At 41.0% G+C, this 12,622-nt stretch overlaps 1 protein-coding gene across 1 annotated transcript in view; it reads right to left on the reverse strand.

Moving 5' to 3' along the window:
* Positions 1 to 351: 351 nt before the first annotated feature.
* Positions 352 to 12,622, reverse strand: part of KLHL6 (kelch like family member 6) — a 72,234-nt gene continuing 59,963 nt past the window's right edge. Inside the window, exons 4-6 of the mRNA XM_019667809.1 lie at positions 8,633 to 8,902; positions 6,874 to 7,087; positions 352 to 4,372 (exon numbers count right to left, since the gene is read on the reverse strand). Of these exons, the coding sequence (XP_019523354.1) occupies positions 4,071 to 4,372; positions 6,874 to 7,087; positions 8,633 to 8,902 (786 nt within the window). The 3' untranslated portion in view covers positions 352 to 4,070. The remainder of the gene's footprint in view (positions 4,373 to 6,873; positions 7,088 to 8,632; positions 8,903 to 12,622) is intronic.

A 12,622-nucleotide genomic window follows, 5' to 3' on the forward strand; every position in this document is an offset into this window, starting at 1 on the left:
ATCAGAAACCTGGAAGGGTGTCTCCTGTAATAAGAGGTAAGACCAGGCAGGATGAGAGTCGCACAGTTTGCAAATGGGTTGGGAAAAGCTTGCTCAGAGACACAATGAGGCTCGAGGCGTTAGGAAGAGAGAAGCTGTTTACTTTTTGCCATTCTATAAGCCAAATCTGATTAATCTTATCCTATGAATTTATCTAAACCTCAAAACAACTGAAATGTTTTAAATTTCCACCTCCTAAATTAATTTATATTCAGATACAACGTACCCAAATCGACCAAAACAAGGAAAAAAAAAAAAGTTTCACCTAGTGATGATATACAACATAGTCTTATACATTCCACACATATTTTATTGAATAAATAAAAACTTTATTTGTATATTTACCAAAAACAATATCCTTAGTTTGATCACTGAAAAAAATACAAACTCACATAACCGAAATACTTAAAGGATGTGGTTAACTAAGTGTTGACTATTTTTACCTATAAATATGAAAATCCAACCTGACAAAACTGGTTTTATAATAGCCATATTTAAAATAATAGTGGATTTCCATAAAGCTTGACTCTTTGTATTATGAGATCTATTACAACACCGAGATCAGACATTAAGGGAAAAAATGATTTTGCAGCCCAAAGTTAGAAATTTACAAAAGAAATTCCAATGGTGTTTACCCACTTTGAAAATTTTTTTGAGTACTTTTTCTTTTTCAAAATCAAGTAGGATAAGTAGATAACAACAGTACCTCAAGGATTTTTATAAATAGCAAAGCTATACTTTTCACAGCTATAAGCAAAGGGTATTTGCATTTCCCTGAGAGCATAGTTTACTTTGGGTTCATGGACAGTGTGTGTGTGTGTGTGTGTGTGTGTGTGTGTGTGTGTGTGTGTGATGAAGTCATTGACAGCGGAATGTGATGAGAGCTAAGAAGAAAACATTTATTTGTTGGTGTTTGGATGAGCTTAGCTGCCTGCCAGTTTAAAACCAGCTTTGTCAACTGGGGTCCCTTAACCTCCCCCATAAGTTCTACCCCACCTGCATCTCCGGGCCTCATCCTCTCTAGTTCCAGTAAGGTAGGAGACCCAGCCAAGCAGCTCAGAGGGCCCCAAAGCACATGGGTCTCACTGCTAGTCCTGTTCTAACTTGTGCCTCACTTCTCAGAAGTGGGTTGCTTCCTGGAACCCCTGTTCCTTATTTCTCCCCTTACCATTCTTGAGAATGGAGTCATGCTCACAAACTCCTGGGCCTCAGATATCATTTTCTAGAGCTATCATTTCCCTTAAACTTGACCTCCTTCTTCATCCTCCTCCTCCCAGCCAGGGATGCTCTGTTCACTCACAGGACCTGAATCAAGATCCAGTCCACCATGCTGGGGCTTCCCACCCTCCCTGCCTGAGTCCTGGGGTCCTGGGTTTCTAGCTCTCCGGCAACAGTAGTCCTCATCCCCCTGCTGGTGGGATGGGTTATGACAGTTAACTTGCTGCAAACCAGATTTTCATTTGTTTATCTGGGAATGAAAATTATATTTTGAGAGCTTCTATCCTTTGCTAGTGCCTAGAAGCTTAAATCCTGATGATATAAATTTCCCCAAAATGACTTGAAAAGTTTTCTTTCCCTAAGAGCCACAGACTGGCAGCTTCAAGTGCAGAACTCTGGATCGTCTTAAGAGGAACGCTGCTATACCATTATTGAGAATCCCCACTTCTTGAGGACCAACCACCTGAGATTTTACCACAAGTCACCTGCATATAAACAGCATATAGAATTACTTCTTTGTCTTCATTTAGGTATTCTGAACTAGTCCTGAAACTTGGGTCCCGCATTTAGAACCAAATTTATAACACAGGGATCCTAAATCTTCACTCTCCTAGCATAGGATTGACCTGTTGATGGGCTAAAAATTTGCTGACTGCTCTTATCAAAGGACAGCCATGACAAGGAGCTGCCTTTCGGGGGGATGCTCTTTGTGCATGCCAGTGATGCTGTCATTGGATATCGTCTTGGGAAGTTCTTCCCTGAAACCATCTTTGGAATATCACTGATTCTCCTATAGTTCGTAAATAGTTTCTGAAGGTGATCTCAAACAAAAACAACCATGTAAGCAGAGGCCACATCGTGAACCTAAGGGCACAGCCTCCCAGGGAGGTCACTTGGAAGGACAATAAAGACGTGGATGCAGCCTCATCACTTTGCATACATCTCCTTTTTTGCTAACATGGCAAAAGGAAAATTATAATATTGACTAGTGGCCTATTTACCTGTTTATCGAGTCTCCAGGGTGGGGATGTGTCTTAGTCATTGGTGTCCCCAAGGCTTGACAAACATAAAGAACTCCTTGAATGTTTGCCAAACTGAATTAGATTAAATTGTTTCAGTTGAGAGCTTTGTTTTAAGGTTATTAGTGCTCATGAGTAAGTGATATATTTGTTCTAAATTTCTACAAATGTGTTTGCATTTTCCCATCTTACGTTTCATAGCAGGTAGCTGAACTGTCACACATGACCCTAAGGCATAGAGTTTTTCATACACCAACATGCATTTAATTTATCCTCAATGATCTAAGTATAATAAACAGAAATCTCACTTGTAATATTCCAAGTCTTTTTTTATCTGCTTTGAATGTTAGCTTCTTCCAGTCATAACTTTTCTATGAAAATTAAATTCACTATCAACTCTAATACCTCTAACTTCCCAAACTGCTGAGAAGTACAGTCACAATATGCCACATCTAACATGAAATAAAACTCTATAAAGAGATTTGAAATCATATGATGAAAATAAAGCACATTGGGTAATGCAGTTACTATGTTGTTACCATTGTTGTTGCTTTTTAAATACAGCATACGAAACAGGATCTCTTAATCTGTTTTGCCAACTTGGGGATTAGAATGAATTTGCAGTGAGCTCATCTGAAAGCTCTAGCACTTTGAGTGAAGGACAGACTCTGTTCTTTAAGTCAAAATTGTGCCAAGCTGATACAAAAAAAAACAAACAGAAGGGCTTAAAAGGAACGAACACTAAGTTTCCAGGAGTGGGGGGGTCTCAGGGACATGGACCCAAATCGCTATCTGAAAAGTGGGAAGTATATTGTCAAGAGGAGTCGGTCGTTCCTGCAGTGGCCAGCCATGTTAGGATGTTTGTCTTTTTAAAACAGTGCTCTCTGTCTCTGGGAACCTCTTTTGGACATGGCAGTACAATGGTTAGACATAAAGAGGCCAGGACACTGGACTGTGCTGAAGGTACAATTCTGTCTGGTAATGACAGTTCTAGTCCAAAAATGGGCCTCCTGTGATCCTAAAAACAATAGAGGCTTTTGATGGGGGAGAACAGAACACAAGTCTTTTACCTCTTTCAAAGCAAACGGGCCTTCCCAGATCCATCTCCCTAGACCTGTCAGATGGAACGACCTGTGAGAAACTCTTGACAATGAGCCCAAGCTCCAACACCAAGGATTACAGACCATTTAAATAGGAGGGGGAAGAGAGAAGAAAAACAAAACACATTTATTTCCCTGCTTTGCTGAGTGAATCCTTTAGCAAACTTGTCAGAACAACAACAAAAAAAAATTGGGGGTATTGTTTTTGTTTTTGTTTCCTGCTTTGAGATAAACAACATGGCAGTAAGGGCACTGACTTTGAAATTGAAAGACCTGGGTTTAGACTCCTGGTTTAGCTACTTCCAATCAGAGTGGCCTGGGGCAAATCATTTAGCCTCTCCGAAATGCATCAGTAAAATAGAGGAGTGTTAATATCCAGCCACCAGGTCATTATGATGGTTAAGTGACTTGATATACAAAAGTTCCTGGCATAGAACCTGGCATGGAGCAGATATTGTCCTGAATGTTAACTATTCTTCTTCTTCTCTCCTGAGGTAGGTCACGCAAACATTCCTGGCTGCTCTCGAGTGTCCTAAAGCTATGCTTCCAAGGGATTCCCTGATTAATGGCCAAAAACCCAAGCCCGCCCGCTGTCTGAAGATGGACGGACAGGGTGAGGGGTGCGGAGGGCCTCCTGGCTCGAGCTCCAGCCCGCACCCCCTCCCCTCCCCTTACGTCTCCGTCTTCCCCTCTGTCAGACTGACACTGCTCCCGGCACGATCCTCCGGATGTGGGTGTACGACTTCCTGATGGTGACACTGCCGTGATGCGACACTCCGCGGGGCAGGACGCACTCCTCAGTCAGTTTCTGGGCCTCGGGGTCCCAGCACAGCACCGTGGCGATGACCTCGTTCTTCTCATCCCGGCCCCCCGTGATGTAGAGCCGGTTGTTGCAGGGCGCGATGCCGCAGCTGGCCCTCTCGTGGCTGAGCTGAGTCACCAAACACCAGCTGTCCTCCAGAGGGCTGTAGGCGTACAGCGCTCTCATGGCCCCACCTGAAGAGGAAGGGAAACACGGTGGGCCTCTCACTATTTTTCTGGTTTTCTTCCCCTTTAGCCATCAAAACCCTACATCTGATTATGTGCAGTCTACCATCTCGCCAAGAAAAAGTAGATTTCTGGCTCTGCAGAAAACCAGAGTGGATCACTAGGGGCAAGATGTGCTGGAGACACTTTGCAACATCCTTTAAATTCTAAAGCCAGATGTTAATCAGGTCCCAAAGGACACCTGGCTTGCTGGCTGCCAGGATGCACTCCAAGACTGCTCCCCGGAAGAAATACCACCTGGTGCATCAGGTAAACTCAGCTCAAAATCCCAGCTCTGCTACCTTTTGATCTGTAATCTCCAGCACCTAGACCATGGGGTTATGAGATGTCAGAAGGACCATGCGCATGGAGCCCCTGGCAGAAGGCCTGGTACATAGAAGCCATCAATACACAGCAATAACTAGAGGTGGCAGCCTCTCTATAGACTGAGTATGACCTGGGACACCAGCCGAAGTTACTTATCTTGAGATTAGACCTTTAAGCAGAGTCATGAGCCTGACCATAAACACGCATTAAACCTAAAGCAAGGGAGAGAGGGTTTTTTTCTTAATCTGTTCCCATATTTTACTTCTCTAATTAGCTCTTATTTCCTGAAGTTACTTGTTTTTGGCATCGCCTTAATCAGTGATTCTCAACCTGGCTGCACATTAACATCACCTGCACATTAAAAACATTCGCCCCGTTGGCCAGCATCCTCTTTCCCATTCTGATTTCGTTCGTCTGAAGTGAGGCCCAGCTACCCATATTTTGTAAAAAGCTCCCAAGAGGATTCTAATGAGTAGTCAGTATTGAGAGCCATCATCATTAGCAATTACACGCTAACTGTGGTCTGGCTGGCCAGGCTTTCCTTCTGGTGAACTGCAACTTTTCAGAGCTCCCAAAGCAAGTAGGGAGAGTAACATCCCTATGAACACAAAATAAGAAATAATGATAGCTACCATTTACTGGACACTCGTTATACGGTGCACATTTCTTGCAGCAACTTCTAGTTCCTCCCCTGGGCCTCAGTGATGACCTGCTGTGTATGTCTCCTAAATGTGAGCTGCTTCTGCCTCCAGGACGGCAAGGTCCACCAAGGCCTGGCCCGATACCATCTTCTCTTCCTTTTCAACTAGGAATTTCTGAATTCTCAGAAGGGCGTTTTCTGATCTACCTGCATGGCTGAGTGGGTGGGAGACCTCGAATAAATAGCTGAAAAAACTCAAAACACTACTTTAACAGGGTTTGTGCATCCATATTGTCATTGCAGCATTTTTTACAAAGGCTAAGATATGGAGGCAGCCTAGCTGTCCTTCAATGGAAGAATGGATAAAGAGGAAGTGGTACATATATACAATGGAATATTGCTCAGCCATGGAAGAGAATGGGTTCTTGCCATCTGCAGCAGCATGGATGGACCTGAAGGGCATTGTGCTGAGTAAAGCATGTCAGACAGAGAAAGACAGATGCAATGTGATTTCACTTATATGTGGAATCTAAAGAACAAAATAAATAAACAAACAAAATAGAAACAAACTCGTAGATACAGAGAACATTTTGTTGGTTGCCAGTTGGGAGGGGAGTTGGGGAGTGGGTGAAAAAGGGAAGGGATTAAGAAGTACAAATTGGTATTATGAAGTAGTCATGGGGATGCAGGATATAGCACAAGGAATATAGTCAATAATATTGTAATAACTATGTATGGTGTTAGATGGGTACTAGATTTATCAGGGTGATAGATGGGAGGGGGTTGGGGCAGGATGAAAAAGGTGAAGGAATTAAGAAGTACAAATTGGTAGTTACAAAATAGTCATGGGGATGTAAAGTAAAGCATAGAGAGTATAGTCAATGATATGGTAAGAACTATGTATAGTGCCCGGTGGGTCAGGGGGCTTACTTCATAAATTTATATGTTAAACATATAGTATATGTCTAACCACTATACTGTACATCTGAAATTAATACAAAATAATATTAAATGTCAACTGTAATTGAAAACATTTTAAAGATGGGGAAGTAAAGGAGAATAAGAGATTCAAATTTCCAGGTATAAAACAGATAAGTCATAGGGATGTAATATACAGCACAGGGAATATAGTCAATAATATTGTGATAGCACTGTATGGTATCAGATGGTTGCTGGCCTTATCATGATGATCATTTCTTTAGGCATATAAATATTGAATAGCTATCATGTATACCTGAAATTAATATAATGTGTTAATTATATTTTATTTTATTTTATCTATTTATTATTTTTTAAACCTTTTTTTTTTTTTTTTAGCTGAGCCATCCTGTTGGCAGCTCAGCGGAAGCTCAGCTCAGGCCGGGAATCCAACCGGCGACCCTGTTTGCTCAGAGCTCACACTCTTGAGTGAGCTCTTAACCAACTGAGCCACTTGGCTGGCCATATAATGTGTTAACTATATTTTAATAAAAAAATTTTTTTAAAAAGCCATTTGCTCACTTACCAACGACATAGATGCGGTCCCGGAAACTCACTGCATTGATGCATTTAGCCTCCACTGGCATGGATGACTTAAAATTCCACTTATTGGTTGAAGGGTCATAACACTGAGTCTTGTCTGTGGCAAGTTTCCCATTGGGCCCTCCCCCAATCACGTAGAGTTTCTTCTTATGGCTGGTGGCTGCAAAGGAACTGACATGGACAGGGAGGGGCGCAACCTGCAGAAGCACAGGGCCCCAAGAGAAGCTGTCAGTCACACTGCCCAGATTGATACAGAGGCTCACAGGACACAGGCTGGGAGCCAGGGGTCACAAGCCTGGGCATCCTTTGCCTAAAGTCACAGGGCTGGTAGCCTTGACTCCTCTTGAGACACAGAGAGGATCAAAACACACATCTCCCACCCTTCCCCCAGACTCAGGGCAGGCTAGAGTTGAGTGTCAGGTGTTTTCAGCCTGCTTCTCCCAGAATTCAGCACTGAGGTGAGGAGGGGTGTTGACAGGAATAAGTGTTTATACAGATGAAACCAGCCAGTGTTGGAGAAAAATGCTTTCTCAAACGTGCATATTCACATTCATTCATTCAAAAATTATTTACAGTGTGCCTACTATGTGTCAGGCACTGTCCTTGGTGCTTATATCCAGGAAGAAAAGCTGGTATAAGGGTTTCAGGTGGCCACAGGTAAGAAGACTCTCCCACTTTGAGGCAACATGCAGATTTTGGGATTAAGCCAAACTCATGATTCCACCCTGTGAACCCCAGGCCATTAAAGGGGACCTCCAACAGCCTCTTGCCCACTGACATGACCCTCTTGGGTCATAGAGCAACTCTGTGATGGGACTCACCAAATTGAGAAGCTCTTAGGCACCACCACCCCCCTTCCATAAATGTTAAGGGCTCCCTATATGGCACTTTTCAGGTTGACAGGACTTAGCTGGATGCCATGATGACCTAGCTACCTTGGCCTGTGCCTACAGTGACCATGCTTTATACTCCCCAAAGCTGGAACATGCTCTGACATATTATCTGATAAGGAAAAAGAAAATTTGAAATTGGGAATAACCTGGAAATACAGGAAGTGAGATCACTTTACCTTTTTTAAAAAATATTGTGGCAAGAACACTTAACGTGAGGCCTACCCTCTTAACAAATTTTTAAGTGTAAAATTGATTGTTGTTATCTGTAAGCACAGTGTTGCACAGCAGATCTCCAGAGCTTATTTATCCCACATAACTTTATGCCCATTGATTAGCAATGCTTTACCTCTGCTGAGTATGATATATACCTGAGGTTGTTTTGCTAAAGTCCTGCATGCAGGCTTGTAACTGGTTCCTCATTAATAGGCAAATCACCAAGGGCTAACGTCTAAACACTACCGAATAACTCTGTATTCAATAAGCAATATATTCAAGAGATCCCTATGTATCCCATGTGGAGAACACAAAGGCACATAGCATCTGAGGGGACATAGACTCTGGGCCAAGACATACACCAAGGTTAGGACTAAGCCTCCCCTCCACATATGGGGTTCTGGTTAGGGTAGGACAGGTGTCCACAGAGCTTCCCCACCTGAAAGGAAGTCGTTTCTGTGATCTGATCGACAATGCTGAAGCAATGGGTCCTATGAGGATCGAAGCTCAGAGCCACCAATTATATTCTGAGTGAGAACAAAGCAATCAGAAAGCCATATACCTATATTGGCATATACCTTTCTTTGAAGCTTTGAAGTAATAACTCAAACAGAGTGACTCATTAATTTCCCATACCTCTGACCAGCAGTTGTGGAAGGGGTCGTAGGTCTCCACGTTGTTGATCCTCTGCAAGCCATCAAAACCTCCGATCACATACACCTTGCCACCCAGCACCACCATCTTATGCCTCCAGCGGCCTATGTTCAAATACTCAATTTGAATCCATTTGTTGATCGAAGAATTGTATTTCCAAACATCGTGCTGTGTTTCTTTGCCACCTAGAAGAGAAGCAGAGCATCGGAAATCACTACAGGGTGTCAGAAATACAGCTTCTCCCATAATTTCCTACAGGCCCATAAATGCTAAATTCCCTGAGTTGACCCCCCCTAAGGAAAGAGAAAAGAAACCTTGAAGATATGTGTGGTCTGCTTAGGGAGATAGAGCCAACACGGGGGAACAGGGAAAGACATTGTAAGTAAGGCTGGGGTGCATCATGCCCCAGACTGTCATGTGTCATTTCTGTGCCGTGAGAGTTCAGGGAAAAGGTGGGCTTCAGGGAGGCAGGACCCAAGGCCTCCTGTGTCCAGCAGAAGCCTAGACTCAGTGTTTGTGCAGCCAAGGGGCAGGATGTAAGGTAGGACAGGTAAGCTTGGACTACAGCAGGTGGGGATAGTAAAGCCTTGACCAGCAGTCAAATTAGAAAGCAACTTAAGTTCTCTGTTTGCTTATTTATTTAGACAAAAAAACAGCAAACTTGGAAAAATCACCAAGAAATCTTACAAAATTCTCTTGGTTCATATCTTGCATCTACATAAAAAAATATAAGTGGTTTTGTCCTGTTTTTAAACAATTTTTATTATTAAAGAATGAGATGCTCACAACAGATGATTTGAGAGTGAGCTGGCAAATATTTTTTTTTCAAGACAACTCTCTTAATAAACAGAAAATACGTAATTCAGTTAGGAAGAGAGACTAAAACAAAGGAGAACTTACTTTTTTGGTGACTTTAATCAAATATTTTAATAGCTTTGTATTTTCATTTCCCCATCAGCACAGAGCACCATCAACTACTTAAAGTAAAAGATGTGCTTTTCAGGCATGAATGTGCACTAGTGCAGCAATGAAAATCACTGACGATGCTCCGTGTCATGGGTAAGTGCTTCTCCCGGGTGGAGCCCAGAAGTGGGATTCCTAGGTCAAGGGCCTGCACACCTTGAATTTTTACAGGTGCTGCCAAAAAGCCCTCCAAATCTGTCCTAGTTGACCTTTCCCCACCCCACCCACAGGGAATATGAGAAACGTTTATTTGGTTGGTTGGTTGGTTGGTTGGTTGGTTGGTTGGTTGGTTGGTTGGTTTGTTGGTTGGTTTGGTTTGGTTTTACAGCCTGATGAAGAAAAATAATGTCACAGTTTGGTTTTCTCTGCTATTAAGGAGACTGAGCTTCTCCTGCTTGGAATTGTTTATTCATAGAGTTTAACCATTTTTCTTTGGGTTACGTGTCTTTTAGAGGTCTCTATTCAAAACACTGTGATGTTGGTCCCATTTAGGTAGCGTCAAAAATCATAAAATAACTATAAACTTTCAAAGAAATGTATGCAAATTTTATTAAAAAGAGAAAACCGTTACAATTCTTACTTCAAGATGTAATGGAAGACCTGATTAACTGGGCAGACATAACATGTGCATAGATGAGAAGACATGTTATTGCAAAGCTGTCAATGCTCCCCAGGTTTATCTATATATTCAGTGTCTCAGGACTTTTCAGGGAACTTGAAAGGATCATTCAAATTTCATTTAGAAGAGTACATTTGAAATTATTTCTAAGAAACTTATTAAAAAGAAGAATGAAAACAGGGGCTTTCCCAAGCAATTATCAAAATATACTAAAAAAGAAAAAAAGTCATGAAAGTAAAAACAACATGGTACTAGCATAAGACTAAACAAACTGATCAATTAAAAGCAAGAGTACAGAAATGACCAAATGATATAGAGATCATTAAATAAATGATATTAGAAAACAATTGGCTGTTTATTTAGACAAAAATTAAGTTAGAACCTTTATTTCACATTACACTTAAAATTCACATGTAAATGCTATAAAACTAACTGGAGAATATATAGAAGAAAATGTTAATGACCTTGAGGTGGGGAAGGACTTTCTGAGTATGACTTGAAACCCATACTCATGAATAATATAAGAAAGTTACTATTCAAAATATAAATCAAAGTTAAAAGATAAACACAGCCTGTGGGAAAGTATTTGCTGTACAAATAGCAAAGGATATATAATAAGAGCTACAAAAACTTATTAAGAAAAAGATAAACAGCCAATAGAAAAACAAAGGATATGAACAGATATTTTTTAAATGAATACATTTAGCTAATGAATATATGAAAATATGCCCAACATTAATAATCCAAGAATGTAAATTTAAACATTCTAGTCTATTATCTTGTAATTGACTGATAACAAAAAATGTTAGCAAGGATGTAGAAAATGGCCACTGTTATACATCATTGGCTGAACTGTAAATTGGAACAAACTTTCTGGAGGACAATTTAGCAACATCTATAAGAATTCTAAATTCACACATCTTATGACCACTTCCAGTAATCTCTCCAAATAGCAGCACAAGTTCATATACATATGTGCATAAGAATGCCTAGTGCAGTTTTTTTTTTTCAGGAGGAAAATAAAAGCTGAACAAAACCATGGTTCGTCCATTCAATAAGCTGCCCTGCAGCTGATGAAAAGAATAACGGTAATGACAATAATGCTAATGATGGTGAACACTGTTGAGCTCTCACCATGTATGATATCACTGAATACATATGATAGATCCATCATACCAATATGTAATGATGTCCAAAATATACTGTGAATTGAAGTACAAGTTTCTGTTGACTTAATTGTAGATAATAGTATGCTTTCATATGTATTGCTTGTATAATATCATTTTTTAAATGACAACAACAAATTTAAGGAAAAGGAAGGACAAATTGTAGACTAACATGTGCAGTGGATGTGGCTGTGATTGTGATTGTGACAACCAAATCTGAGACTGACTGTGATTACCAAATCTACCTTTTCTTCCTTGACACAGCTAACCTACATTTCCCAGCCACCTGCATCAGGTAGGGTGCACAGGGAGGGCATATGGCTAGTTCTAGGCACTAGAACGTGAGTAGAACTGATGCCTCATGTCCAGGCTGAAGCTGTTGTGAGCAGGTGTGTCTTCTCGGCTCATTCACTTCCTCTCTCTTCTCAAAATGCATCAACCTTTTTTTTTATTATTCAATTTATTAGGCTGACATTGGTTAGTAAAATTATATAGGTTTCAATTGTGCCATTCTATAATACATCATTTACATATTGCATTGTGTTTTAAAATGCATCAACCTTGAAGGCCACGCACATGTGGAAAACAGACAAGATGGAAGGAGCCTAGGTCCCTGAATGACTGAGTGGAACAGATCCACGCCCCCTAACCCCCACATACTATTGTGGTAATTCACTGAGATATAAAGTTCCCTACAGCAGATGGCATTATTTACTCTAAGACAATATAAAATATTTTTGTAAAAATATTAAAACATATAGTATTGTAATAGCACAAGGAAACTGCCATATTTTACTTTATACTCTCTGTATTGTTTGAATCTGCTACACCAATTTAAAAAAGATTTCTACAAGATAAAAGAAAGCTATAACCTAATCTATGGTATTCATATATCCAAAGAAGAACTGACCTGCCCTCGATTTTGGAGGCGCCAGCTCTAAGAAGAGACTTTTCCTCAAACAAGTGCAGATTAGAGAAAGCCTCCAAGAAGGGGGAAAGGATGCCTGTCTCCTCTCTTGGGGCCCCAAGAAGAGCTGGGTGGCTTTTGATATCATGGAGAGAGCACGGGACTCAGCGAACCTGGGTTGGAATCCTGACTGACATTTACCAGTGTGTGACCTTAGGTACATTCCATAACCTTCCTGAGTCTCAGTTGTCTCCATTTGTAACCTGGAGATTAAAATTACATACCTTATAGAGTTTATGTGAGAGGCAAATGATTAA

The sequence above is a fragment of the Hipposideros armiger genome, unplaced genomic scaffold, assembly GCF_001890085.2.
Source record: "Hipposideros armiger isolate ML-2016 unplaced genomic scaffold, ASM189008v1 scaffold_14, whole genome shotgun sequence".
In the NCBI taxonomy this organism is placed as follows: Eukaryota; Metazoa; Chordata; class Mammalia; order Chiroptera; family Hipposideridae; genus Hipposideros; species Hipposideros armiger.